Source organism: Mixophyes fleayi, chromosome 3 (assembly GCF_038048845.1).
Source record: "Mixophyes fleayi isolate aMixFle1 chromosome 3, aMixFle1.hap1, whole genome shotgun sequence".
In the NCBI taxonomy this organism is placed as follows: domain Eukaryota; kingdom Metazoa; phylum Chordata; class Amphibia; order Anura; family Limnodynastidae; genus Mixophyes; species Mixophyes fleayi.
The window spans coordinates 335,668,407-335,693,892 of NC_134404.1; the positions used below are offsets into that span (position 1 = coordinate 335,668,407).

General features: G+C 41.2%; 1 protein-coding gene across 1 annotated transcript in view; it reads left to right on the forward strand.

The window, feature by feature from the left end:
• Positions 1–25,486, forward strand: part of DNAH14 (dynein axonemal heavy chain 14) — a 182,769-nt gene that overhangs the window by 41,443 nt on the left and 115,840 nt on the right. The window contains exons 14-21 of the mRNA XM_075200978.1: positions 1,758–1,818; positions 2,008–2,105; positions 5,241–5,404; positions 6,447–6,794; positions 14,208–14,549; positions 16,533–16,935; positions 17,031–17,221; positions 24,111–24,356. Coding sequence (XP_075057079.1) covers positions 1,758–1,818; positions 2,008–2,105; positions 5,241–5,404; positions 6,447–6,794; positions 14,208–14,549; positions 16,533–16,935; positions 17,031–17,221; positions 24,111–24,356 — 1,853 coding nt within the window. The remainder of the gene's footprint in view (positions 1–1,757; positions 1,819–2,007; positions 2,106–5,240; positions 5,405–6,446; positions 6,795–14,207; positions 14,550–16,532; positions 16,936–17,030; positions 17,222–24,110; positions 24,357–25,486) is intronic.

Genomic DNA, 25,486 nt, shown 5'->3' on the forward strand with positions numbered 1-25,486 from the left:
TACATTTACCCCCTGGAGTGTCACAGGTTAGCCATCACTGGTATATAGCATAAAATATTACGTAGGGTTTTATTATGTATAGTCAGAAAGATATTATTCAGGCAAATCTGTTCCCGTCCCAGTGGAGCTTATAATGTAATTTCCCTACCACAGACATGTAACACACAAGGGACAGTTTAGTGGAGGTGTTGCCCATAGCAGCCAATCAGATTGCAGCTATCATTTATCTAGTAGTGTCTAGTAAATGAGAGCTAGAAGCTGATTGGTTGCTATAGGCAATACCTACACTTTTTTGTTTTGAAAGCTTTAATAAATCTACTCCTTGTCTTTGAACCACTTGTTTCAGCATGTATGTGGAATAATGCCTCATCTACTGTACATTATAAGTGTATTTACTGATTAGTTCTGTCACCATAATAATTTACTATTATTAGGCATACGCCGTTCCTTGCAATACACACGTTTTCCTAAAGAACAAAAATGTGATCACATTCACCAATCAAAAGCAATGATATCGGAACTCTCCATTTACTGACTGTATTTTACATTAACATCTTGGGCCTGATTCATTAAGGAAAATAAAGCAAAAAAAATGAGTAACTTTGCACCTTGGCAAAACTATGTTGCATTGGAGGGAGAGGTACATTTAAAATGCGGGGACAGATTTATAGTTAGGGTAGGGCGTGTCCTAGATCAACTTTACATTTCAGTGTAAACATAAAGCTATCAAGTGTCTGTGTGCTACATGAAAAAAGAGCCAGTATTTAACTTACTGGCTAAATAATAAGCTAAATGCACCCCTTGTATTGTAACATGGTTTTGTCCAGGAGAAAACTTACTAATTTTTCTGCCTTACTTTCCTTAATCAGGCCCCTTATGCGTATCATATTCTTGTAAAGAATTTTTGATGAATCTTTGCTTTTTGGTGGAAATTTTTGTGCACATGCGCAAAATGCGGCCAACCCTGCAAGTTGTGTCATGGCGGGAAGTCCCGCCCACCTTGCAGGCAGGCAAAGCACCCTTCATCATTATCATTATCATTTATTTATATAGCGCTACTAATTCCGCAGTGCTGTACAGAAAACTCATTCACATCAGTTCCTGCCTCATTGGAGCTTACAGTCTAAATTCCCTAATATAGACACACCCACAGACAGACAGACAGAGAGGGAGAGACTAGGGTCAATTTTGATAGCAGCTAAGCAACCTACCAGTATGTTTTTTGGAGTGTGGGAGGAAACCGGAGCACCTGGAGGAAACCCACGCAAACACAGGGAGAACATACAAACTCCACACAGATAAGGCCATGGTCGGGAATCGAACTCATGACCCCAGTGCTGTGAGGCAGAAGTGCTAACCACCAGGCCACTGTGCTGCCCCTTGTGGTAGAAATAACTGCCCTCTCGAGAGTCCAGGAATTCTACCCCTTATTCCACAGTCTACTCGACATTCAAGGAGAGTAGACAACTTTGCTTTACTTGTGTACAGCTCCTGAAAGTTTTACATTTATATCTTATATAAAGCAATTTATATTATAGGTCCAGTGGAACTTTAATGACACAATCTTGTTGTTTAAATGGTTGATCTATATGAGTTGAGCGGATCCCACTGCTCCGCTGTCTGTGTTTCTATGGGATTCACGCAGAGCTCAATCTATCACATTATTCTTAGTGTCACCACCTAACTCTCTGGATTTATAGTGCTGTCTGCCTGAAATACAGGTGTAATATATGTAATGATCTGTTCTCGTATTCTAGATTCTGAAGAACGCAGCGAGGATGAAAGCGTTAACGATGAAGATGAGAAAGGTTCTGGGAGGTATGAATCATAGGGGTCATATGACTATCCATTTTATTGTCATGCCCTAGAGCAGAGGTGAACAACATGCAGCTCTCCAGCGGAGACTGTGACTCCCAAAAGCAGGCAGGGCATGCTGAAAGTTGTAGTTCCACAACAGCTGGAGAGCCACACTCTGACATAGAGTTAAATTATGTGTTTCTTTTGTAGGTCATCAACTAAGTCAAAGAGCTTCTGCGTATATCCTCCTAAACATGAGTTTGACCTTCACATAAGAGCCATTGTGGATGGATTTGAGCACACAATAGGTTTGTCACCTTTACCAAATGATGATATGAAGAGAAATGTCATAATTTTGTAAAAAGAAAAAAAAAGTCAGGGTTTGAAAAGATGCTTTAAACGATTGGTGATTCCTGGGCAAAAACAACATGACTAGTCCAGCTTTTTAAAATATACAGGATAACCTGTGACTCTTCCCAGAAACTCTTCTCACAATACACACAATAACGTATTTTGTAAACCTTTCCACGTATTAAGTTGTGTGAGCATTGGATATTCATCCCATGGGGTGAGATGAAAACCTGGTTTCAAGTGTAAGGATTCTAGTAATAGACACAGAGATCTAATATCCCGTGCTGGCTCCAAGCCCACTGCATACCCCCTCTTCCTTCTCAGCATCTTGGTCCCAGTATCACCCACTTATACACTGATTACACATACTTGCCAACCTTTTTAAACTTCTTTCCGGGAGATCCCAGGCAGGAGGGCGTGGTTGGAGGGCGGGAGGGGTGGGGGCGTCATCTTGGCCCCGCCCCCGGCTACAAAATGTCATTTTTGTAGCGGGGGCAGGCCAGAATGACGCGATTCACCGCGAATCGCGTCATTTTGACAGCAAGATGCCGTTTGCGGGATATTTGCCTGCTCTCCCGGGAGTCCGGGAGACCTACCCGAATTTTTGGCAAGTATGTGATTACATGGCGTCCTGTCATACACAGAACAGTCTCCGTGCACCTTCTCATGCAGTGACTGTACGAGGACTGTTGTGACTGACTGTGGGAGTACAGGTTCTGGGGAGATAAAGAAAGTATAAGCCTGTTTCTCCTATACTTCCGCTGCCAGTCGGGCTTCATTCACAAATGGGATGGGAATCCCTTGTTAGTGAGAAATTTCCTGTATTTAAAATTTGAAAGTAATGAGAGCAATGGGGTAAATGTATCAAGCTGAGAGTTTTCCGGTGGGTTTGAAAAGTGGAGATGTTGCCTATAGCAACCAATCAGATTCTAGCTTTCATTTTGTAGAATGTACTAAATAAATGATAGCTAGAATCTGATTGGTTTTTCAAACCTGCCGGAAAGCTCTCAGCTTGATACATTTACCCCCAGATCTACTTCAGAGCCAGCTTAAGACATATAGGGCCTGATTTGAAGGTGGACATAAGTCCACATGCGCCAAGATAAAAGTGCGTAAACTTTGTAGCACTGCGCATGCCCATAAGTTGTGGCACATTTTATCCTAGCGCTCACTTGTGCTTTGAGATGCGATTCAACCACGACCACTGAGATGTGTCCAAATTTGACTTTTAGATACGCCTTTTAGAGGCAAGTTTACGATGATGATGGATGTGTTTTTGCGCTGGATGTTTCTATATAATAAAATTGTACATATCTTAAAATTCCACGTCTGTATTTTGAGTTGCCAGTAAGTGTATAAATGCATTTTTGTGTGTTCGCACTAGTCGTCCTTAGTTCCCTGGTTTGTGGTCTGTGTTGCACAATGCCTAATGTATTCTTCTTCTTGGTGAAAAGTTGCCTATCTTCAAGAGGCAAGACGGGTTTATCTACTTTACTCTGAAAAAGTAAACATTGATAATTTCCCCTTGTTATTTAGCACGGTGGCACAGAATGCATGCTTATATTTGCAAAATGATATTTGGAAATGGATTTTACACGCAGTCATTTTATGTATGTCCCATCTGTTGGTGATATCTGCGAGATCGTCATCTGTAACTCTAACGATACATTAACGAGTAGCTGACGGCTGCATTTGCCCTGCCACTGTCGCATTGCATGTGCCAGCTAGTCAAACGGGCACCAGTGAAGTTTTGTGCTACTGATTGACATTTATATTACTGACCTGTGATTTATTCTTCAGTTACATCATTTATTTAAAGGGCTGAGCAGCTGCTACAGACTGTACCCTGCAACTCTTCATAATATGTTCATTTATCCAGCCTTATTGCATATTATAACTAACAACAGGATTTATGTCCATCTCTCATTATACACTGTACAGAGGTTTAGACATTATCTGGCAAAACTCCCGGTGGTATATTTAATAAACTGTGGGTTTGAAAAAGTGGAGATGTTGCCTATAGCAACCAATCAGATCGGTACCATTGCGCTTTTTTCGGATTTGAAAACGAGGCAAAACGTCATTGTGACGTCGTCGGATCTCGGATCTCGCAAGTTTTGGATTCCTATTTAAGATCCAGCACAGCGGGGAGTGGGAGGGAGGGCGGACCCCCATTTTTCTTTTCTGCCACTGCCGTGTGCCAATGTGTCCTAGATGTGGTAGGAACTGCCGTGTGTTTGTGTCATTGCTCTGTAGCTTACCATCCAGCCAGGTCGCTGCAGTCTTTGTCCGAAAGTGTATGAAAATAATATTGTGACCTGTGAGGTGGTCAAAATTGACTGCAAGTGACTTGAAATTAGTATTATTAGCATATTTTAGGATTTTTCCTAAACAATCCAAAACCAAAACCAAAACACACAAGGACGGTTTTGCCAAAACCAAAACCAAAACACAAAGCTTATCCAGATCCAAAACCACTTCACGGGGGTCAGTGAGCATCTCTAGTTATAACTGCATAAGTAACTGTTATAATGTTAACCAGACCACTTTATTATTGTCTAATTTCATTAGAGCACTAAATAAATTAATTCAAAGACTATGGGGAGAATATCAATTGCTGGTGATCTAGCGCACGGACATCGTGCCGCACGCATTGACGGCAATTATGGTAGAAATCTCGGCTCATTTTTCACGGACGTTACGGAGACACTTCGTGGCTAATTGAATTCCCCCTGTGTCCTTGTATCCTTAACTCCAAATAGTCATATATCTACGGGAGGTATTCACAACACCATACCATACTTTGCAAATATTCACATGTCAGTTTTTCTTTGTGAATCCATTTGTGCTACATTCTTCTAAGTATTAATACAGTTCATATAAAGGCAGCCTCTAATATTGATAGGAGGTCGGTGTCCTTTAATTTTCTGCTCCGACCATAGGCTGACATTTTCAAGTTAAATTCAGAACAAACTACTGACCTTTAGGACAGAAATATTTCTGGAACTCAAAGTCACGATGGAAAACAACTAATGCAAAATGTTTGAAATACGTTTAATATTATTAAGTCAGATGTATCTTGTTGTTGATAGGTAGAATATCTCGTCTGAGCCAGGAACCCTGTTTTTCCAAATTCTGCCTCCAATCGGCATGTGATAAGAACACGTTACCTCCCAGAGAGCCAAACAGGAATGGACAGAAAACATGGCCTGACTGTGAGCTCCTTCTTGGAATGGATTCAGATTACCAGAGTCAGGTATGTAACCCCACTGACACACTCGAGAAAGGAGGGTGGGGGGGAGGTCAGAGGAGATTTGGGTGTGGAGGTGATACCAGAGAATGAACAAGCTGATGTGTTTACCAAGGGGAGGAGGTGTACTGAGAGAAGAGCAGGGGGCTGAGTACGGAATGCCAGTGGTAGAAATGGAAAAGAAGTAGTTGAAGAGATAGGAGGTGATCCAAGAGAGGACAGTGTCACGAAGGCCAATGGAGTGAAGAGTGTACAGCAGGAGGAGAAGTGGCCTTTGGACTTGGCAGAGAGAAGATCATTGGTGACTTTGGCCAGGGCAGTTTGAGTGGACAGAAGCCAGATTGGAGAGGATAGAGAAGGGATTTAGCAGAGAGGGAGTTGGTGAGGTGTATGTATAGGAGCCTCGCTAGTATTTAGGAAACAACAGGGAGGAGAGAGATAAGAGTCTGCACGACCCTGTCCTCAGTCCTGGCCAGGAGTTTGTGGTGGGAAGCGGAGAGCGATGGTGGATGGATCAACTGTCCATGGTACGTCCAGAGCACCGTTCTGTTCTTATGGAAGATAAATATCCACTGCTCTTTTGCCCATCGCTGTATCTTTACCTGCATTTATATCTTGTTTGCACCCTTTTTGGTGGCAGAGGCGGCTCCTGAGACCTCAGAGAAGTTTTCATTTAAATCTGGGTATAAGCACTCTCTGGCTATACGGTACTTGCCATATGCAGACAGAGAGGACACAGTGTAGGATATGCATATGTACAACATAATGTCCCATCAGAATGCATGAAAAAAAAACTATTATAAAATAAATAACTTCATTAATAAAAATATATGATTAACTTTGAGAAACTGCCTCTTTCCTGACACGTAATACATCTTCACCAACCAGCAATCCTGCTTTTCCTTTGCAGCCTTCCGCCTTTGTAGGGTCGGCCTCCCTAGGCTCAGGCCTCAAAACAAATCTGGGCCTTTCTCTGGCTTGATTTCCTAGTTAGCTATGTATACTCCATATCTATGCTGTTCTCATGTTCTCCAATTTTCATTTTCAGGTTAAGAAAATATTTTCTATTGTTAAACTCTCCATGGATCAAGTTGAAACGTACAGCGGCCGCTTCAAGAAGTTCTGCACAATGGTGGAAACAGCGGAGAGCGTGAAAGTAAAGATAACCGCCGCCCAGGCGGAGCTGTCACCGGAGGAGTTCCGAAGCATCCTGGACATGTTTAAAGGCTTCATCATGGAATGCCGACAGATGAACATCGAACGGAGAGTTCACTTGGTTACAGTGAGGAGTCTGGAGTTCCAGACAGGTTGTCTTCAGCATCTCCAATCAGTCGTAAATATTGTCCACACCTCCCTCCCCGCCGTGGCTAATGCTAAGAATATCCAGCTTTTGGAAGTAAGTAAAGTTAACTATTTAACTACTGTAAGGAATCATCATCATCATCAACATTGATGTTGCGCTTTACAATTGGGAACAAACATTAATAAAACAATACTGGGTAATACATACATTGTAAGCTGCTCGCAAGCTTACAATCTATGGGAATCCCGTTTACCCTTGATATGAGTCAGATAATATCATGAAAACATAAAATAATGTATTTATTACGTAAGAAAGAGATGACGGGCTTCCCAGTTTTAAAGCATCTATTATACTTACATAGTAACATAAGTTAAGAACTATTAGTAGGATATTGTGAAACGTTTTTAAAAGAAAAACCCCACAGTTAATGTGGACAGGGGAGTGGGCGAGGGGGGGGGGGGGGGTGCATTGTTTGTATCAATAGAGTTCTTCCAGGTTATACCCCACGTGGGGTGTAACTACTTCTAACAAATACAAAAAGTGCAAATGCAATTTTCATGTTGTACATAGCACACAAACACTGTTGAATTTAAAGTTGACCTAGACTCCCCACCTAACTCTAAATCTGCCACATTTTAAATTTGACCCCCCCCCCTCCCCTCCCTTGCTGTGCAACATGATTTTACCAAAGTGCAAGATTGCACCTTCTGGGAGGATTTACCTTTAACTCTAAATGAAGCCCTTTCCCTTTGTAGTTACGGGATCATACAAAGTTTCCCTAATAAAATCAGCACTTGAAAATGTTAAGGCAAATTTGCAGTTGTTTTGCTAGTTTGCACTATCTTGTATGTAATGGATAAACTGTGTAGGCGCTATAAGGGTCGGCCGACGAGGCCACACAGTCACATGATCAGGACTTGTCGCTGTAATCCACTAATTTGGGCTCCAGACTATATTGGAAACTCAGAGCTGGTGCAAAATTGAAGTAGTAATGGCAGCATGACATGAAGTGGCTTCTCCGGGTGTAGCACCACTTAACGATACTGACTACCCCGACATGGACTACTACGTCATGAGGATTCTGAGGACTATTAGACGGACCTGAAAATAAAAAACTAGCTATGACCTAGATGACTTGATGTGACGACCTGATGTGTTGCCGACTGTAGAAAATGATGTCACGCGACTCCTCTTAAAGCGGCGATGGACGGACCCGGCTGCCATTCATCTAATGTAAGTATTATTTTAAGGGTTAGGGGTTAGGGTAAACCTTACCTTTAGAAGTTGGACCCGGCTTGTAAAGGTAAGATTAACCTAACCCTAACTTCTAACCCTAACTCCTAACCCTAGCCCCCTAATCCTAACCCTTAAAATAATACTTACATTAGATGAATGGCAGCCGGGTCCGTCCATCACCGCTTTAAGAGGAGTCGCGTTTTCACGTGACGTTATTTTCCACAGTCGGCAACACATCGGTCGTCACATCAAGTCATCTCGGTGATGGTAAGTCGTTTTTTTGTAGTAGTAGTCTGCATAATCCTCATGTGGTAGTAGTCCATGTCGGGGTAGTAGTCCATGTTGGGGTAGTCAGTATCGTTACCACCGGCTTCTCCAATCCTTTATCTTATTTTATTGATTAAACTGTGCAGAAGGGAATCTTGTTTTGCGCTGCTCTGCCAAACTAAGTGCAACTAGTAATTTGCCAGATACACCATCACTCTGACCAATCCCTCCCTCCCTCTTCCTCAGGGGAGGGGCTGACAAATTTTAGCCCAGAGGGGGAGACTCAGCTAAGCAGCCTATTAAGAACATTTTAAAGGAGGAAAAGTAATGCAGATAGCCCAGTGACCCAGCCCAAGGTAGGCTACTATGGGACCGGCCCGGGGGGCAGACACCCACCGGCCGCCCAGCCCAGCCAGCCCCTGCTTCTCCTGTGCAAATCTCTGCCCCACTGCAAATGCCGCCACCTTGCCTTGCAAAGCTTTGGTGGAAATCTAGGTGCACTGCTCAAATTGAGGCACATGGTTGAACCCAAGCCATGGGGCTCAGAGATGAGCGGGGGCTCCTAGCTACTGAACTTCAAGAAACTGCCTCTTTGCTGCCACTGTCATCTCAGCACAAGCACAGTGAAGGCAAGACGGCTTTGCTGCGAATGTACATGCTCGGTATAGCAGAGCGGGGGCAGCGGGAGGTGGACTTCATGCCCCCCCTTCCAAATTTTTGCTGTGGGCTCCTGCCATGTAGTGTTCCACCCCTGCATCAGGCGTTTTGTGTTTCAGAAATTACCTCCACTGTTTCCCTTGAAATAATATCATGTACCGGATAAATGACAGCTAGAATCTGATTGGTTGCTATGGACAACGCCTCCACTCTTCCTGTTTAGAAGGTTGGATACATCTACCTCTATTTCTTATCCATTAACCTTTAGATTTTGTATCTTTCTTTTAAGTGTCAGAAGTGCCCACTCCCCAAAGGAACGTTATAACACTTCACGAATAGAGCACATCTGTTAATAAATTGTGAAACCCATCTTCCTGTGTAATACAAAGAATTTTATGAATGGTTCTGTGGTATTATTCAATTTAAACCTCAGTCTACATTGTTAAAGATGTTTTATTTGTAACTATATTCTGAAAATAAAATGAAAGGAAAATTTTGATTGAAGGAAAAAAATAATAATTTATTGAAATATCTGTCATGGGACATTTTACAAGTGGTTAATGTTACGTAGCGTTACATTAGTTGTGAGCTGTCTTTGGCTGATTCCCATTTAATGGAATAATAGAACCCAACAGCGGTGTTAATTTAGCCGATTTGTGGCGGAGCGGAATATATTAGCTGAGTGTATTAACATATGTTATAGGGTACTCGATTCACTGGGCTATGAATAAAACATAAGTAATCAAATCTTGCCTTTGAAGAATTTACCATTTTCCTTGAAAACCGTCATTAACATTTTGTATAATAATATTTGCTTAAACGCTGTGAGAAGTTTAGTGGGGTTTTTAGTGCTGATTGACAAGGACTGTCTGTGGCAGCCATTTTCCTTGTTGTTCATGTCTTCCCCTCACTTGTGCTGTCACACAAGATGGCTACTGTCCCCATGGGTGTCACGGAGCCTGAGTTTGGAATAGGCCTTGAAGCCCCGCTCTAGATAGACTTACCCCCAGAGCGGTTCGGAGTCTAACGGTAGAGAGGTATTCACCAGGGATCCCCGCAAGGGAATATGGACTTAGCTGCTCTCTAGCCGCAGGTCGTGGTCCTCTAAGGGGGATTAGAGCAGGGTGAGATGGAACCGTGGAGTGGAGCAGGACTATTGGATGATAAATGCAGAGGTTCAGGTGAACGGCAGTGAACCAAAGCGTTGAGGTCTTTAGAAAGCGAATAGCTTAGATCAGGACTGATTATGAGGCTCAAGGTTCCTGCAACACGTAAGACATCCTCCAAGAGCAACTTCTCCCAACTATCCAAGAACAGTTTGGTGATGAACAATGCATTTTCCAGCATGATGGACACCTTGTCATAAGGCAAAAGTGATAACCAAGTGGCTCGGGGATCAAAACATCAACATTTTGGGTCCTTGGCTAGGAAACTCCCCAGACCTTAATCTCATTGAGAACTTGTGGTCAATCCTCAAGAGGCGGGTGGACAAACAAAAACCCACAAATTCTGACAAACTCCAAGCATTGATTAGGCAAGAATGGGCGGCCATCAGTCAGTATGTGGCCCAGAAGTTGATCGAAAGTATGCCAGGGCGAATTGCAGAGGTCTTCAAAAAGAAGGGTCAACACTGCAAATATTAACTCATTGCATAAACTTAATGTAATTGTCAATAAAAGCCTTTGACAATGTGTAATTCACAGTGCAAATGAATCCACCTCTGTATTACCACGTGCGCTTCTTCCCTGCACTGATGCTGCCAGTTGATCCTCCATGTTAGTGAGAGGCTTGGAGCGTGACACCAGACAGGGATGTCACACCCCATCACCCAACTCCCTGTACAAATTCAGTAATGCGATTTTTACTTTTATTACTAACAATGTCAAGCTGCTTCTATACGCTATCATTAGGTGTAAGTATACACCTTTATATGACTGATGTACGCCCGACACAGACACACTACTGTTGTTGCGTAGGACGTATCTTGAGATATTTGCACTTCCCCACATATACACATAAGTGCGCTTTTTTTGCAATAGAATCTTGAATGTCTACACTGGGAGTGCAAAATGCGTCAAACTGTCAGTGTGGCGCAAATGTGCCAAAGTTATGCTGAGCACATTGCCTGTTCTTCTTTAAAGTGTATCTGACAGTTATTTCATTGGCAGTACCAGGAGAATGCAGACGTTAATTCACTAAATGTCTTATGCCTCGGTAATGTCACTAGTTCTTAGGCTGAATTTTGGTTCAGTCCACAAAATGACTGCCTGAATTGTAAACTGGTACACTGAAATAATGATTGTAGGTAATATCCAATCGAGATCCTTTGGTCTAGTTAAGGGGGACATGATTATAACTTATAATAAAGGGTTATAACAAGGTGCAGGAGGGAAACATTCTACAAAGGAAGAGAAGTATTAGAACACGAGGACATGTACTGACACTGGGGGGAAGAGAAGTATTAGAACACGAGGACATGTACTGACACTGGGGGGAAGAGAAGTATTAGAACACGAGGACATGTACTGACACTGGGAGGAAGAGAAGTATTAGAACACGAGGACATGCACTGACACTGGGGGGAAGAGAAGTATTAGAACACGAGGACATATACTGACACTGGAGGGAAGAGAAGTATTAGAACACGAGGACATGCACTGACACTGGGGGGAAGAGAAGTATTAGAACACGAGGACATGTACTGACACTGGAGGGAAGAGAAGTATTAGAACACGAGGACATGCACTGACACTGGAGGGAAGAGAAGTATTAGAACACGAGGACATGCACTGACACTGGGGGGAAGAGAAGTATTAGAACACGAGGACATGTACTGACACTGGAGGGAAGAGAAGTATTAGAACACGAGGACATGTACTGACACTGGGGGGAAGAGAAGTATTAGAACACGAGGACATGCTCTGACACTGGGGGGAAGAGAAGTATTAGAACACGAGTACATGTACTGACACTGGGGGGAAGAGAAGTATTAGAACACGATGACATGCACTGACACTGGGGGGAAGAGAAGTATTAGAACACGAGGACATGCACTGACACTGGGGGGAAAAGAAGTATTAGAACACGAGGACATGCACTGACACTGGGGGGAAGAGAAGTATTAGAACATGAGGACATGTACTGACACTGGGGGGAAGAGAAGTATTAGAACACGAGGACATGCACTGACACTGGGGGGAAGAGAAGTATTAGAACAGGAGGACATGTACTGACACTGGGGGGAAGAGAAGTATTAGAACACGAGGACATGCACTGACACTGGGGGGAAGAGAAGTATTAGAACACGAGGACATGCACTGACACTGGGGGGAAGAGAAGTATTAGAACACGAGGACATGTACTGACACTGGGGGGAAGAGAAGTATTAGAACACAAGGACATGTACTGACACTGGAGGGAAGAGAAGTCTTAGAACACGAGGACATGTACTGACACTGGAAGGGGAAGAGAAGTATTAGAACACGAGGACATGTACTGACACTGGGGGGAAGAGAAGTATTAGAACACGAGGACATGCACTGACACTGGGGGGAAGAGAAGTATTAGAACAGGAGGACATGTACTGACACTGGAGGGAAGAGAAGTATTAGAACACGAGGACATGCACTGACACTGGGGGGAAGAGAAGTATTAGAACACGAGGACATGCACTGACACTGGGGGGAAGAGAAGTATTAGAACACGAGGACATGCACTGACACTGGGGGGAAGAGAAGTATTAGAACACGAGGACATGTACTGACACTGGGGGGGAAGAGAAGTATTAGAACACGAGGACATGTACTGACACTGGGGGGAAGAGAAGTATTAGAACATGTACTGACACTGGGGGAGAAGAGAAGTATTAGAACACGAGGACATGCACTGACACTGGGGGGAAGAGAAGTATTAGAACACGAGGACATGCACTGACACTGGGGGGAAGAGAAGTATTAGAACACGAGGACATGTACTGACACTGGGGGGAAGAGAAGTATTAGAACACGAGGACATGCACTGACACTGGGGGGAAGAGAAGTATTAGAACAGGAGGACATGTACTGACACTAGAGGGAAGAGAAGTATTAGAACACGAGGACATGCACTGACACTGGGGGGAAGAGAAGTATTAGAACACGAGGACATGCACTGACACTGGGGGGAAGAGAAGTATTAGAACACGAGGGCATGCACTGACACTGGGGGGAAGAGAAGTATTAGAACACGAGGACATGCACTGACACTGGGGGGAAGAGAAGTATTAGAACACGAGGACATGTACTGACACTGGGGGGAAGAGAAGTATTAGAACATGTACTGACACTGGGGGGGAAGAGAAGTATTAGAACACGAGGACATGCACTGACACTGGGGGGAAGAGAAGTATTAGAACACGAGGACATGCACTGACACTGGGGGGAAGAGAAGTATTAGAACACGAGGACATGTACTGACACTGGGGGGAAGAGAAGTATTAGAACATGTACTGACACTGGGGGGGAAGAGAAGTATTAGAACACGAGGACATGCACTGACACTGGGGGGAAGAGAAGTATTAGAACACGAGGACATGCACTGACACTGGGGGGAAGAGAAGTATTAGAACACAAGGACATGTACTGACACTGGGGGGGAAGAGAAGTATTAGAACACAAGGACATGCACTGACACTGGAGGGAAGAGAAGTATTAGAACACGAGGACATGCACTGACACTGGAGGGAAGAGAAGTATTAGAACACAAGGACATGCACTGACACTGGGGGGAAGTAGGTTCAGAGGAAATATGAGGAAAAACTACTTCACAGAAAGGGTAGTGGATAAGTGGAATAGCTCCCATCAGAGGTGGTAGAGAGTAATACCGTAGAGCAGTTTAACATGCTTGGGATAGACATAAGGAGATCCTTACAAAGAACTAAGGATCAAATAGTGTTTAAGGTTATCATAGGTTAAGAAATGGGCAGACTAGATGGGCCAAGCGGTTCTTATCTGCCGTCACATTCTAAGTATCTAAGTTTCTAGTTACTGTACCATGTAATCGTTAAGAGAAAACACTGTTTGTAAAGTAATAGCATATAATCCAATAATTAGGCTTATCCTTTAGTATATCTCCTATTTGTGCTGACGTAGTGGCATATGGAAAAAATAAATGATAGCACTCTCTCTGTTTGTAGCATTAAAAATTGTGTGTCTATATATATATATATATATATATATATATATATATATATATATATATATATAATTTCCTCTACATGATAACTCTGCATGCATGTTTCCTCTTTCATTCCGCTTTCACTAATGTTTTATTAAACCTCGTTCTGAGTATACTTCTACGTTCTTCCAGGTCATACATAAATACTTACGAAGACTGAACGTGGAGCTGAAACAGGTGGAGGAATTTGTGGAGCACCTGACCTTTCTCGGACAGGTATCGTCCGAGCTCCCGTCCTTGGACAAGCAGTACAACACGGTCATCCAGCTGTATTCAGTCGCTAAAGACTACGGCATAAACATTTCTTCAGAAGACACCGCGCTCTATCAAAGCCTTATTCCCAGCTTCCAGCAGCTGAAATCAGCCGTTCTGTTCTGCGAGGCTAAAAAGGACGAGGACATCATTCGGTTCAGTGGGGATTTGGACAAGTATATCTCAGACCTGCACTTTGAGTTAATGGAACTCAAGATCAAAGTAGGTTTTTTCGCTTTTTCGATTAACTTTTCTGCATCTGACTCTCAGTGCGACACAAGTTCTGATTTTTTTTTCAAATGGCAAAAGCTGCATTCGTAAGTAGATTATAGCTCCAAGATATAAGTAGGATAATCAAGCTAAGCATGTTGATGCGTGCTGAACTGCAGGAAGTTATCACCAGTTAGTAGGACAGAGGTAACGAGGTGGGTGATTAGCGCATTGCTGATTTGTCAAAATAGGAGATCCAACCACAAATGGATTACTTTCTCTGTTTAACTTTTTTGAACCCAGTTGGGCCAGCCTGAGATCTAGTCTGCCGTAAAGCCTATGTGCTCAGTTTATTTACGGAGGCTCATTGACTGGTTCTTAAAGAAAGACAATAATGGATTGGGGAAAAAAATTAAACAATTCTATTGGAGTTTTACCTTCTAACACTGGAAAGTCTGGTTAAAGTAAGAGAACCTAATGAGCCTGATTCATTAAGAAAAGTAAAGCAGAAAAAAAGGAGTAACTTTGCACCTTGGCAAAACCATGTTGCATTGGAGGGGGAGGTAAATATAAAATGTGAGGAGAGATTTATAGTTAGGGTAGGGTAAGTCCTAGATCAACTTTAAATTTCAGTACAAACTTAAAGCGATCAAGTATTTGTGTGCTATGTGAAAAAACAGCCAGTATTTAACTTATGTGCAAAATAGAAAACTAGTTTTCACCCCTTGCATTGTAACATGGTTTTGTCAAGAGACTTAAGTAAGAAATTTCTTGCCAGTGGTCCATTATGAATCAGGCCCTATGTTATTAACAGGTGACATTAATAGTTGTTTTTTTTTGTTTGTTTTTTTCTGTGGGTTCTCTTGGGACTTTATATTCCACATACCGGTATGTATTGGAAGTATCCTGCAGTGTATTGTCTGTTAGAGCAGAGCGGACCTAGACCCGTATTCAGCAGCAGTCGTACTTTTGCATCCGCTCCTTGTTGAATACAGACGTGCCTATGTCCGATTTATGTACGTTTTTAAATAAAACGCACAATACGTTCGTTTTGTGTCCCTTAATGACTCAAGTCCTCTGTGGCAGCTTAAATAACTGTTCAATTAAGCCCCCTAACTCTCTTTAAACAACTATTACTGGTGCTGAACTACAAGAACCTCAGGTATTAGACAATTGTGATTTTTCTAGTTATATGAAGAAGAGTTTAAATCCCAAATTTACTGTATTGTTGTCAAGAGATTTTCTTCTTTAAAGCCCCAATAAATCTAAAATGCAAGATGGCTTTTATAAAATATCTACTAATATCATTCACAAATATATATGTAAAAGTTTCAGTACCTTATCAATTATTTCCCGTTATGTAAAATATATGGATGGGGGACGAGATTTTCCTCAACAGAGCAGACTTCCTGTCAGTAATCCAACTGGAGGACACTGAGCAGCCTCTTGTCAGTGGCCTACAAAACAGTTGGGACTTCCATGGACAAAAACTGGTGGTTCCTCATGACTTTGGCTTGGAGCCTCATTAGTTAGGTGGGATTTGTTGGACTGTGGGCGCGGCCTAAAAAGTACCAATTTCTGTTTTTAATAGGTTGGGGGGATTTGTCAGTTGGTTATACCTGTTAACAGAGAATAATAGCTTGCACTCAGCTTCACAGCAGGGACAACATGGTATAAGAACTTCCACACATATTTATGGATATTGTTATTCCTTAATGTAAGGCAAATTGTGAGTATTGTTTAGTGGTCCTGTAAAGTTAATTAACAATTCAATTTCTTATAAATACAGATAGCCATTATATCCCACGTCCATTAAAGTTTCAAATACAGTTCCTTAGCTTGCAGATTACTGGCTCTTCCTTGTGAATTTATTCTTGAGATAACAGGTTTTCCACAATATATTCAATGGAGGGACTCTATGACACTGACTGGTTTTCAACCATAATTCTGGCTATGATGGAAGTGTATTTATATGATCACGTCTTTATTTTTTAGGTGAGGAACCCAATACTTCTAGAAGATGACACATTTCCACTTGAAGCCAAAGAGGTCATTGACAACCTCTTAGACGAGTTTGAGGTTATTGCCAACAAGGCTCGGTGTTACTCCAGCTACCAGGAACGGTTTGGTAGCTCAATCACTCAGATGAAGACAAAGTTAGTAGACATGCTTCTGTCGCAGAAGAGTCCTGGGACCACCATCACTGCCCCAATGGTCAACGCTGAGCTCTCCGAGGTTGAGTGTGAGCTGAGTTTGAGGAAGCTCCTTTGGGAAGCCAAAGAAGATTGGGCTAGATTGTCCGCAGAGTGGAGGCTCACCTCGTTTGAGAACCTCAACGTTGATGTGATACAACGAGATGTCAATAGGTTCAGTCATACCTTGTTCATGCTAGAGAAAGGTAATGATCCATTATTGTGTACAAATTGTGATCAGTATTCGAACTGTGAGATTATATCTGCCACCAATACAGATGTTTCCTTTGTCTCGTTTTAGGATTGCCAGCAAATTTTGTTGTCACAAGTCTGAAACAATCCATTGTGGATTTTAAACAAAGTTTACCCATTGTGGTGGCTTTAAGGAATCCTTGTCTTCAAGCCAGACACTGGGACATTATACACTTCACTATTGGTCGAATGATAATGAGAGATAAGAATTTCACCCTGGGAAGCCTTCTGGAACTTAGGGTAAATCTGACCAATTTCATGTCTAGTAATGTAATTTCTAAATATGCTAAAACATGGCTGACGCACCGTACTTGCTGGTTTGTGATGTCGTGCATCTACTTTTGCACAAATATGCCTTTAGTTCAGGAAGCGCAGACAGGGACGCAGAGAACGGGATGGGGTGCGTACAAGGTGCCTGAGCCTCCCTTTGGGGACTGGCGCTGGCGAAATATGGTCACCCTCCTCCTAGGCAGCGTGCATAGTATCATTTTTTTGTCAAAGCTGCTCAAGCAAGAGGGATGGAGGGTCTGTGCGGTCACACACCCCAAGGTTGCACACATAGCCTGGAAGCGGGGGGGGTTGAAGAAGTGTCAGCTGCAAGGACAGCGACTACTCGCGGAGACCCCGAACGCAGGTACCTGTGCGTCAGAATTGAAGGATAGCATCTATTGCTAGTAGGAGCTGGGTGGATCAGGGTGGTCTTAGCTAAATGCATGCAAGGTAGATAAAATAAATGCAGACTTGAAAACAAAGGGTATGGAGGACCCTGCTCATTAGAGAGCTTACATTCTAGAGGGAAGAGGGCACAGCTGAAACAAGAGGAGCGAGTGTGGCTCAGAGTGGAGATTGCGACAGGTGTGAGGGTGAATTAGTGTGAATAGTGTTATCGGGGATAAGGTCACCTCTAAAATAGAGATGGGTTTTCAAAGAGCATCTAAAAATTTGAAGGCTGTGGGACAGCCTGATTAGGCGTGGTAGAGAATTCCATAAGTGGGGAGCAGCACGGGAGAAGTCTTTTAGGCGGGAGTGAGAGGTGGTTACCAGAGACGAGACAAGGCGCAGGTCAGAGGTAATTCTAAGAGGGCGGAGGGAGAGTATTTTGATATGAGATTTGAGATGTATGCAGGGGTGGTGTTGTTGAGGGCTTTGTAGGTAAGGGTGAGTAATTTGAATTTGATTCTGGAGGACACAGGGAGTCAGGGTAAGGGATTTGCAGAATGGTGCAGCAGATGCGGAGCGGTGACAGAGGAAGATCATCTGATTTATTTTATAATTTTCTTGTATATCTAACAGACATTCTCTTCTTTTTTTTGTCATATCACAAATTCAGCATTTATTGACATATTAAAACATTACTCTACTTTCTCTCTAAATACAAACCCAGCATTTACTAGCGTATTATTTTACATTTTGTTTTTGTTTATTTCTCACTGGTGCTGCAAATCACCTTCTTAACTATCATTAATTTTATTTATTGATTAGGCATTGGTTTTTTTTTATCCTACAATGACAACATTTTTGCTAATTTTTACAATTATCACTGAATTTTAACTGAGAATTCTTATTTTCCAAAATTCAGACCTAAACCGATATTGTTAGAAAACATTTGCACTTTATCAGTTCTACTGCATTTGATACACAAAATGAAACACGAGTTGCCTTAAATAGAGGGAGAAAATGTTTGAAAAGGTATTTATTATAAAGAATTTTATCTAGAAGAAATAATGAGTCATACGTTGTCAAGTATGTTCTGGATACATCATATATATTAGAGACCTAATTATAGACAAACAGCATTAAGGATTACAATTACAAACACGTTTAAAGAGCCAAATGGCAGATTTAAGAGACTCATATAGGATATTTAAGAAATAGGAGAAAGCTGAGCATTTAGATTTCTTATTGAATTTAGGAACCATTAGCGATCCTCTGGAGGTAGATCTTAGGTGATAAGTACTAATAACTGCAGGGGTAAGAAAGTGTTCAGGTAATTGGGTAACTTGTCCAGAAAGTATATGAAGGACAGACAGGCAGGCAAAGTGAACTATATGTCTAGATTCTTAAATTAATTAGTAGATTAGGTATAATACAATTTGCAAGTTTTAATGTAAGTCTGTATTTATTTCTTGTTGCCCATATACTAATTGGAATTTTTATGGCAGTATACTAAGGGGGGTATTCAATTGTTCGGCTTGACGGCCGAAAAACTCACACTCTAAAACTATTACCGTTAATATGGTAAAATTGCGCTTAAAAACCGTTCATACGGTAATTTACTCGCTGAATTTCAGCTCGCAGCTCCCTAAGCTGCGAGCTGAAATTCAGCGAGTAATTACCGTATTAACGGTAATAGTTTTAGAGCGCAAGTTTTTCGGCCGTCAAGCCGAACAGTTGAATACCCCCCTAAGTGTTGGAATTGTGGTCATAGGAAAAATTTCTGTTGCAATTTGACACACAATTACATAATACACAGGGGTCTATTTATAAAGCGTTGAAGAGCCGCCCGGTGTAAGCGCCAGAAAAACGCTCTTTCCACGCTTTGTCAGCTCTTTTAATAAAATTCTGTTTAGTTCTGTCCCCATAGAGCTCTATATACTGATTCTATTCATCAAGAGGAAGAAAGCTTTATTGCGCATGCACGGCGAAACATCGACACATGCGCGGGAAGTCATCAGTTCTATCAAGCTTGTCCTTTTCACAATGAAACAAGAGTTTCGTTGCAACAAAAGTTTCGGCACAGAGAGGGATTTTCCCAGAGGATGGCCCAGCAGGAAAGTATTGTTAAATAGCGGTGGTACAACTTTCTGTATTGCTGCAATCAGCGACGTTATAGATCGTTAAGTACTGCCACACGCTGCCCACCAATGTTACATAGACCCAACAGTCACCAAACCCTGCAAGAAAATCATTAATATTCACAATATGAGACTTACAGACTATTTTTTACCATTCGTCACAGATCTCCTTAGTTAATTGCCAGTGGCCTGCTCATCAGACTACTGGATATTTAGATTACCATGTGGAGACTGTTCATTTATCTGCCGGTAATAATAAATATGTATACTTTTCATGTGCCAGTTCTCATAATTGGAATAATTATTACAGTGTTAGAAATATTATTGCACATTTCTGGTGATAAATTCTGTTGACAAAAACAAACCTCAATATGAAAACTTTAAAAGAGCTGTATTAAAGGGAAATTATAATCGGAAAATTACCATCACCGTACTATTAAATTGTCTAATTTACCGCTTGTGTTGCCCGAGGACAGATACCTTAAACTCGTTAATAAATATGAACCCTGCAAGCATTTGGAATGAATATATAATTATTGTAATAACTTTACTTATGGCTATGAATTAACTATGTATATTATTTTGAATAAAGTATAAGAAAACTGGGCAAGATAATATTAACATATGATAAATGATATGTTTATTAGTTTGTAGTGAACAATTGCTTCGCAAAAGGAAATTATTTAACCCATTTTTAAGGTGCATTTGACTACGGTTAGCGCAACTTTCTGTGTTCAACCTGCTCCTGCTTATTCATTTGATCCCAGTTTTGAAATGGGCGGGGCAAGAAAACTTCTGGTATCAGATATTCACAGATGGGCAGAGTATTTCAGGACTGATGTAATGGTGTGAGACGACGAAGGGAGGCAAGCAGGATGTCACAGACTCAGAGTTATATGGTGGATGGAGTAGGGTCCTCCACAGCACAGAGTAGAGATGTGGGATTCCTGTCAAACTGGTGCAGGCAGATTGTGAAGTCAAACTACAAAATTATGGTTCTGGGGAATTACTTACAGGGTAACTTCAGTAAAAAATATGTTGTATAATTAAAATAATTAATCTGGATAAAACTATCCTGGAATAACTGACAATAATTGAAATATTGTCTGTCTGTCTGTGTGTGTGTATGTTAGGGAATTTAGACTGTGAGCTCCAATGGGGCAGGGACTGATGTGAATGAGTTCTCTGTACAGCGCTGTGAAATCAGTGGCACTATATAAATAGATGATGATGATGATGATGATGATGAAATAGCATTTCTGCCTCAAATTACATGTTGAAAACTCAGAAACATCCAGTTTCTGCCACAATTTGTTTCCATGGTTACAGATGTTGTTAAGGAATATCAGTCTTGATAAACTAGCTACAAACCACAGCAACAGCTTGTTTCTGTGTCTTCAACAGATAATTTGAGGCAGAAGTGCTATTTCAAGTATCAGGTGTTATTCCAGTAGGTCGTGCTACCCAGTATAATAATTTTAATTAGGCAACATAATTTTTAAGTGAAGTCCCCATTTAATTGTGGCTGGTACAGAAAAGATGCCTATGTTAGACATATTTTTATCCCATGCCGCTGTACGTGCTATGAGCAGACTCACGGACACGTAACTGTCCTCACTTTTCCTGCTTTCTGTCACTGTTAAGAAATGAAGGTAATTTATTAATGCAAAATATTTGGACCGTCAAATACATTCCATTTAGCGCGAGCGTGCCTAATTGTCCTCCTCGCGCATAACAAAGACAATGTCTGCATCCTGATTCTTGGAAGTGCCGCGTTAAGATCGTTTTTTTCCACCTTCGTTTTGCTGGTTGGTGAATCCAACTGGAAACGGGCATGGTGGAAAGAGTAGAAACATAGTGCGTTCTACTGTCACTTTACCACCAACACCTTCATTATTTTCAACTTTTCTATTTCACTTATATAATACTGCTTGGTTTATCCTCATTTATGTCCTAAATTAAGCATGCGAGCAAGGTAACATTGGGACTATTCTTCTCAGCATGGTGACAGAGTGGTTAGTATTGCTGCCTTACAACCCTAGGGTTGTGAGTTTGGTTCCCACAATGGACCAATCGGTGTGGAGTTTGTATTTTCTCCCTGTGTTTGCATGAATTTCCTCCGGGTGCTCCAGTTTCCTTCCACAGTCCATAATCGTACTAGTAGGTTAATTGGCTTCTGACAAAAATATTGTGTTTGTGCGCAGTAGGGAATTTAGACTGTAAGCTCCAATGGAGCAGGGACTGATGTATACGTTGAATGTTTTATTATACTGGGAGACTGGTGCCTGAAGAAAGCTCTTTCCCATGAAAATTGACTGGAATGTTCCAAGGGCTTCCAATTTAAAGTATAGACCAAGTCCGGCTTCTCAACACCAGGTAAATGTATCAAGCTGAGAGTTTTCCGGCGGGTTTGAAAAAGTGGAGATGTTGCCTATAGCAACCAATCAGATTCTAGATATCATTTTGTAGAATGTACTAAACAAATGATAGCTAAAATGTGATTGGCTTTTCTAACCCGCCGGAAAGCTCTCAGCTTGATACATCTACCCCCAGGACGTGGGGAAAAAACAAGTAACCGGGGGAAAGACTGATCAGTTGCTGACAAACCAAGGAACACTCCATATATATGTCCTCTCCACAACTTGACCACATTTAAGTGATTAATGGCTCTTATCCAGTCATCCCAACAAAACATGCTAAGTATTACACCCCAGAGACTCTATCAATACCATGGACATGTGCAAACTCCACGCGTGTTGTACAAAATTGGTGCATTTAACAAACATTGGGTGCGCCGTCCACATTTTTGCGCTTTCTAAAACGACTTTACTGTTTTTTCGCTTGAAGAATTTAACTTGACAAGAATTAGCAACACCTTGGACTTTAGACAAATAAAAATGGAAATTGCAAAACAAATTGGGCTATAAAACAACCCTCAAATAAAGGAGAACTGCTAATAAATTAAGCATAAATTAATTGACTTGCTGCTCCTTAAAATATTTATATTTGTGGGGTTGTTTTATTTCTGTTCATTGATGATTTTCTTCTTGATAGTTGCCCAACCTGTATTTGTAGCCATTTTGTCACTTTCATTAAGAAACCGTTTATGGAAATGTACCAAATACATCAATATAGATAATTACATCTGGGGGTAAATGTATCAAGCTGAGAATTTTTCTGCGGGTTTAAAAAATGGAGATGTTGCCTATAGCAACCAATCAGATTCTAGCTGTCATTTTGTAGAATGTACTAAATAAATGATAGCTAGAATCTGATTGGCTTTTCAAACTCGCCGGAAAACTCTCAGCTTGATACATTTACCCCCTGGAGGGAGAAGCTGCTGTCGGCTCTTGAGCGACACTCTTGTCTTGTTAAAGAATTTTCTCGTTAAAGAACATTCGGAATTACTTTAAGGTCACTGTGCTAAATAATTTCTAGAGATCTTTGCCAAATGCAGATCTACACGGGGTGAAGCTGGGGTATATTTTGGAAACATTGTAACTAATTAATGAAACCATTGTGAATAACATGAGCCGATCCATCACCTTACAGTGCACTAGGAATGTGAGATCAGTAAGGTTTCAAAACACGTGTAACAGTTTTAATAAGTTAAGAGGCCTCTGGGAGATTTTTATTAAACCATACCTGGCATTAGTCCAGTTACAGTTATATTTGATATATGAAATATTAATTTGCCCAGAGAGTTGCAGAATAAGGAGCAAGTAACTCTCTGGTGATTGCTAATTCAATTTAGAAGAAATCTTTCTGTGGTTTGTTAATATAAATAGCATGGATCGTTACCTGATGCCGTTATTCATTTTTAACATACAACACAACACAACACTGCGCTTTTGAAATATTTTGCTTTCTAAATATATCATTTTAATGAATTCTAATAAAATTTAAAGAGTAGATTTAGTAAAACTTGTTGACAAGAATAGTGGAGGCGTTGCCCATAGCAACCAATCAGATTCTAGCTATCATTTTCTAGAATGCACTAGGTGGAATCTGATTGGTTGGAATAAGCAACACCTCCACTTTTCTTAAGTGTTATTATTATTGTCTGTGATGTCTGGTATTGATATATTATAAAACATTACTTGACTTATGTTCGTCAGGGGGTGTCCTATCTAAAGGGCGCATGATTAAATATGTTGGTGCGATAGGTGTTTCCATTGATTTCTTGCACATTAATACAGCTTCAAACACAGTTCTTTTAAATTCCTTTTTAATTTCGTTCTTACACTCCCGTTTATGTTTAGAAACTGCATGACGTTCCCTTGTTTCACTGCTGCTATTTAATCATATTCTAATTGTCTATTTTCACTCTTTAGATATTTCAGCATAAAGACAAAATAATTGACATTTCTACAACAGCAACAAATGAAGCTACTCTAGAAGGGATGCTAGATAAAGTCATTAGTCTGTGGAATAAAACGGATTTCAAGTTAACGGCACACCAGTCTGAGCTTTCGGAGGTTTTGATTATTGTATCTGCGGAAGATCTAATGGCTCAATTAGAAGAATCTCAGGTTACCCTTTCTACAGTAAAGAGCTCCCGTTACTGTGGACCAATTAAGGTAATATTTTGTCTTGCCATTTTTTTAAGCGAAACCCTTCATTATTTTTAATATACGCTTTAAAGCAGAGCTAAAGCTAAACAACATTGAGGAGTTTGTATGTTTTCCCCGTGTTTGCGTGTGTTTCCTCCAGGTGCTCCGGTTTCCTCCCACACTCCAAAATCGTACTAGTAGGTTAATTGGCTGCGAACAAATTTGACCCTAGTCTGTGTGTCTGTCTGTGTGTGTGTGTGTGTGTATGTTAGGGAATTTAGACTGTAAGCCCCAATGGGGCAGGGACTGAAGTGAGTGGGTTCTCTGTACAGCGCTGCGGAATTAGTGGCGCTATATAAATAAATGGTAATAATAATAATAATAATAATATTAGGCATGTTTTGCCTTAATTTTTTTGTGTTAAACATTCCACTGTGGGCCAAGTGATGATATGCGGTCAATGGGCAGCGCCTGTTTCTTGAGAATGTATGGTTGGGCTGACAGATCAGAACCGCACAATAAGTATTTATAGGTTTCGGCAGAAGACACCGAAAATGTACTTTGGTTTATGTTTAAAAATCCCTGGAGACTCTAGTGGGTTGGGTCACTAATATGCTAATGAGTACTGCTACCATGCTAAACGGCCCGGTCAGCATGCTAATCACTGCCACTCCCGTTTCCTGCTCTGTTTAAGCAGCTCTGTAGACCACTGAGATGTGCTAAGGAAGAAAAAAATGGAGGTGTTGCCCTTAGCAGCCAATCAGATTCTAGCTCTCACTTTCTAGAATGTACTAGATAAATGATAGCTAGATTCTGACTGGTTGCTATGGGCAACATCTCCACTATTCCTTTATAGAAGGTTCGATAAATCTACCCCTATTTAAGAAAAAGATCTCCAGCTATAAAGTTTTGTCTTCTTTTAGGATTTTTATAAACATCTCCAGATCACAATATTACTGCTTACAGCAGAAAGTGTCATTTGTTGAGAACATTATATGTGTTTATTACACCTGCACAATTGTCCTGGGACCCATTTAGAATTAATGTTCCTTTTAATGTAAAGCATGAAATGATTTTATAATCATAAGCCGTCCGCAGATGAGTTTTTGGGGAATAGTGAGCAGACCCAGCCACAATGAACACAATTAGATGTTTTT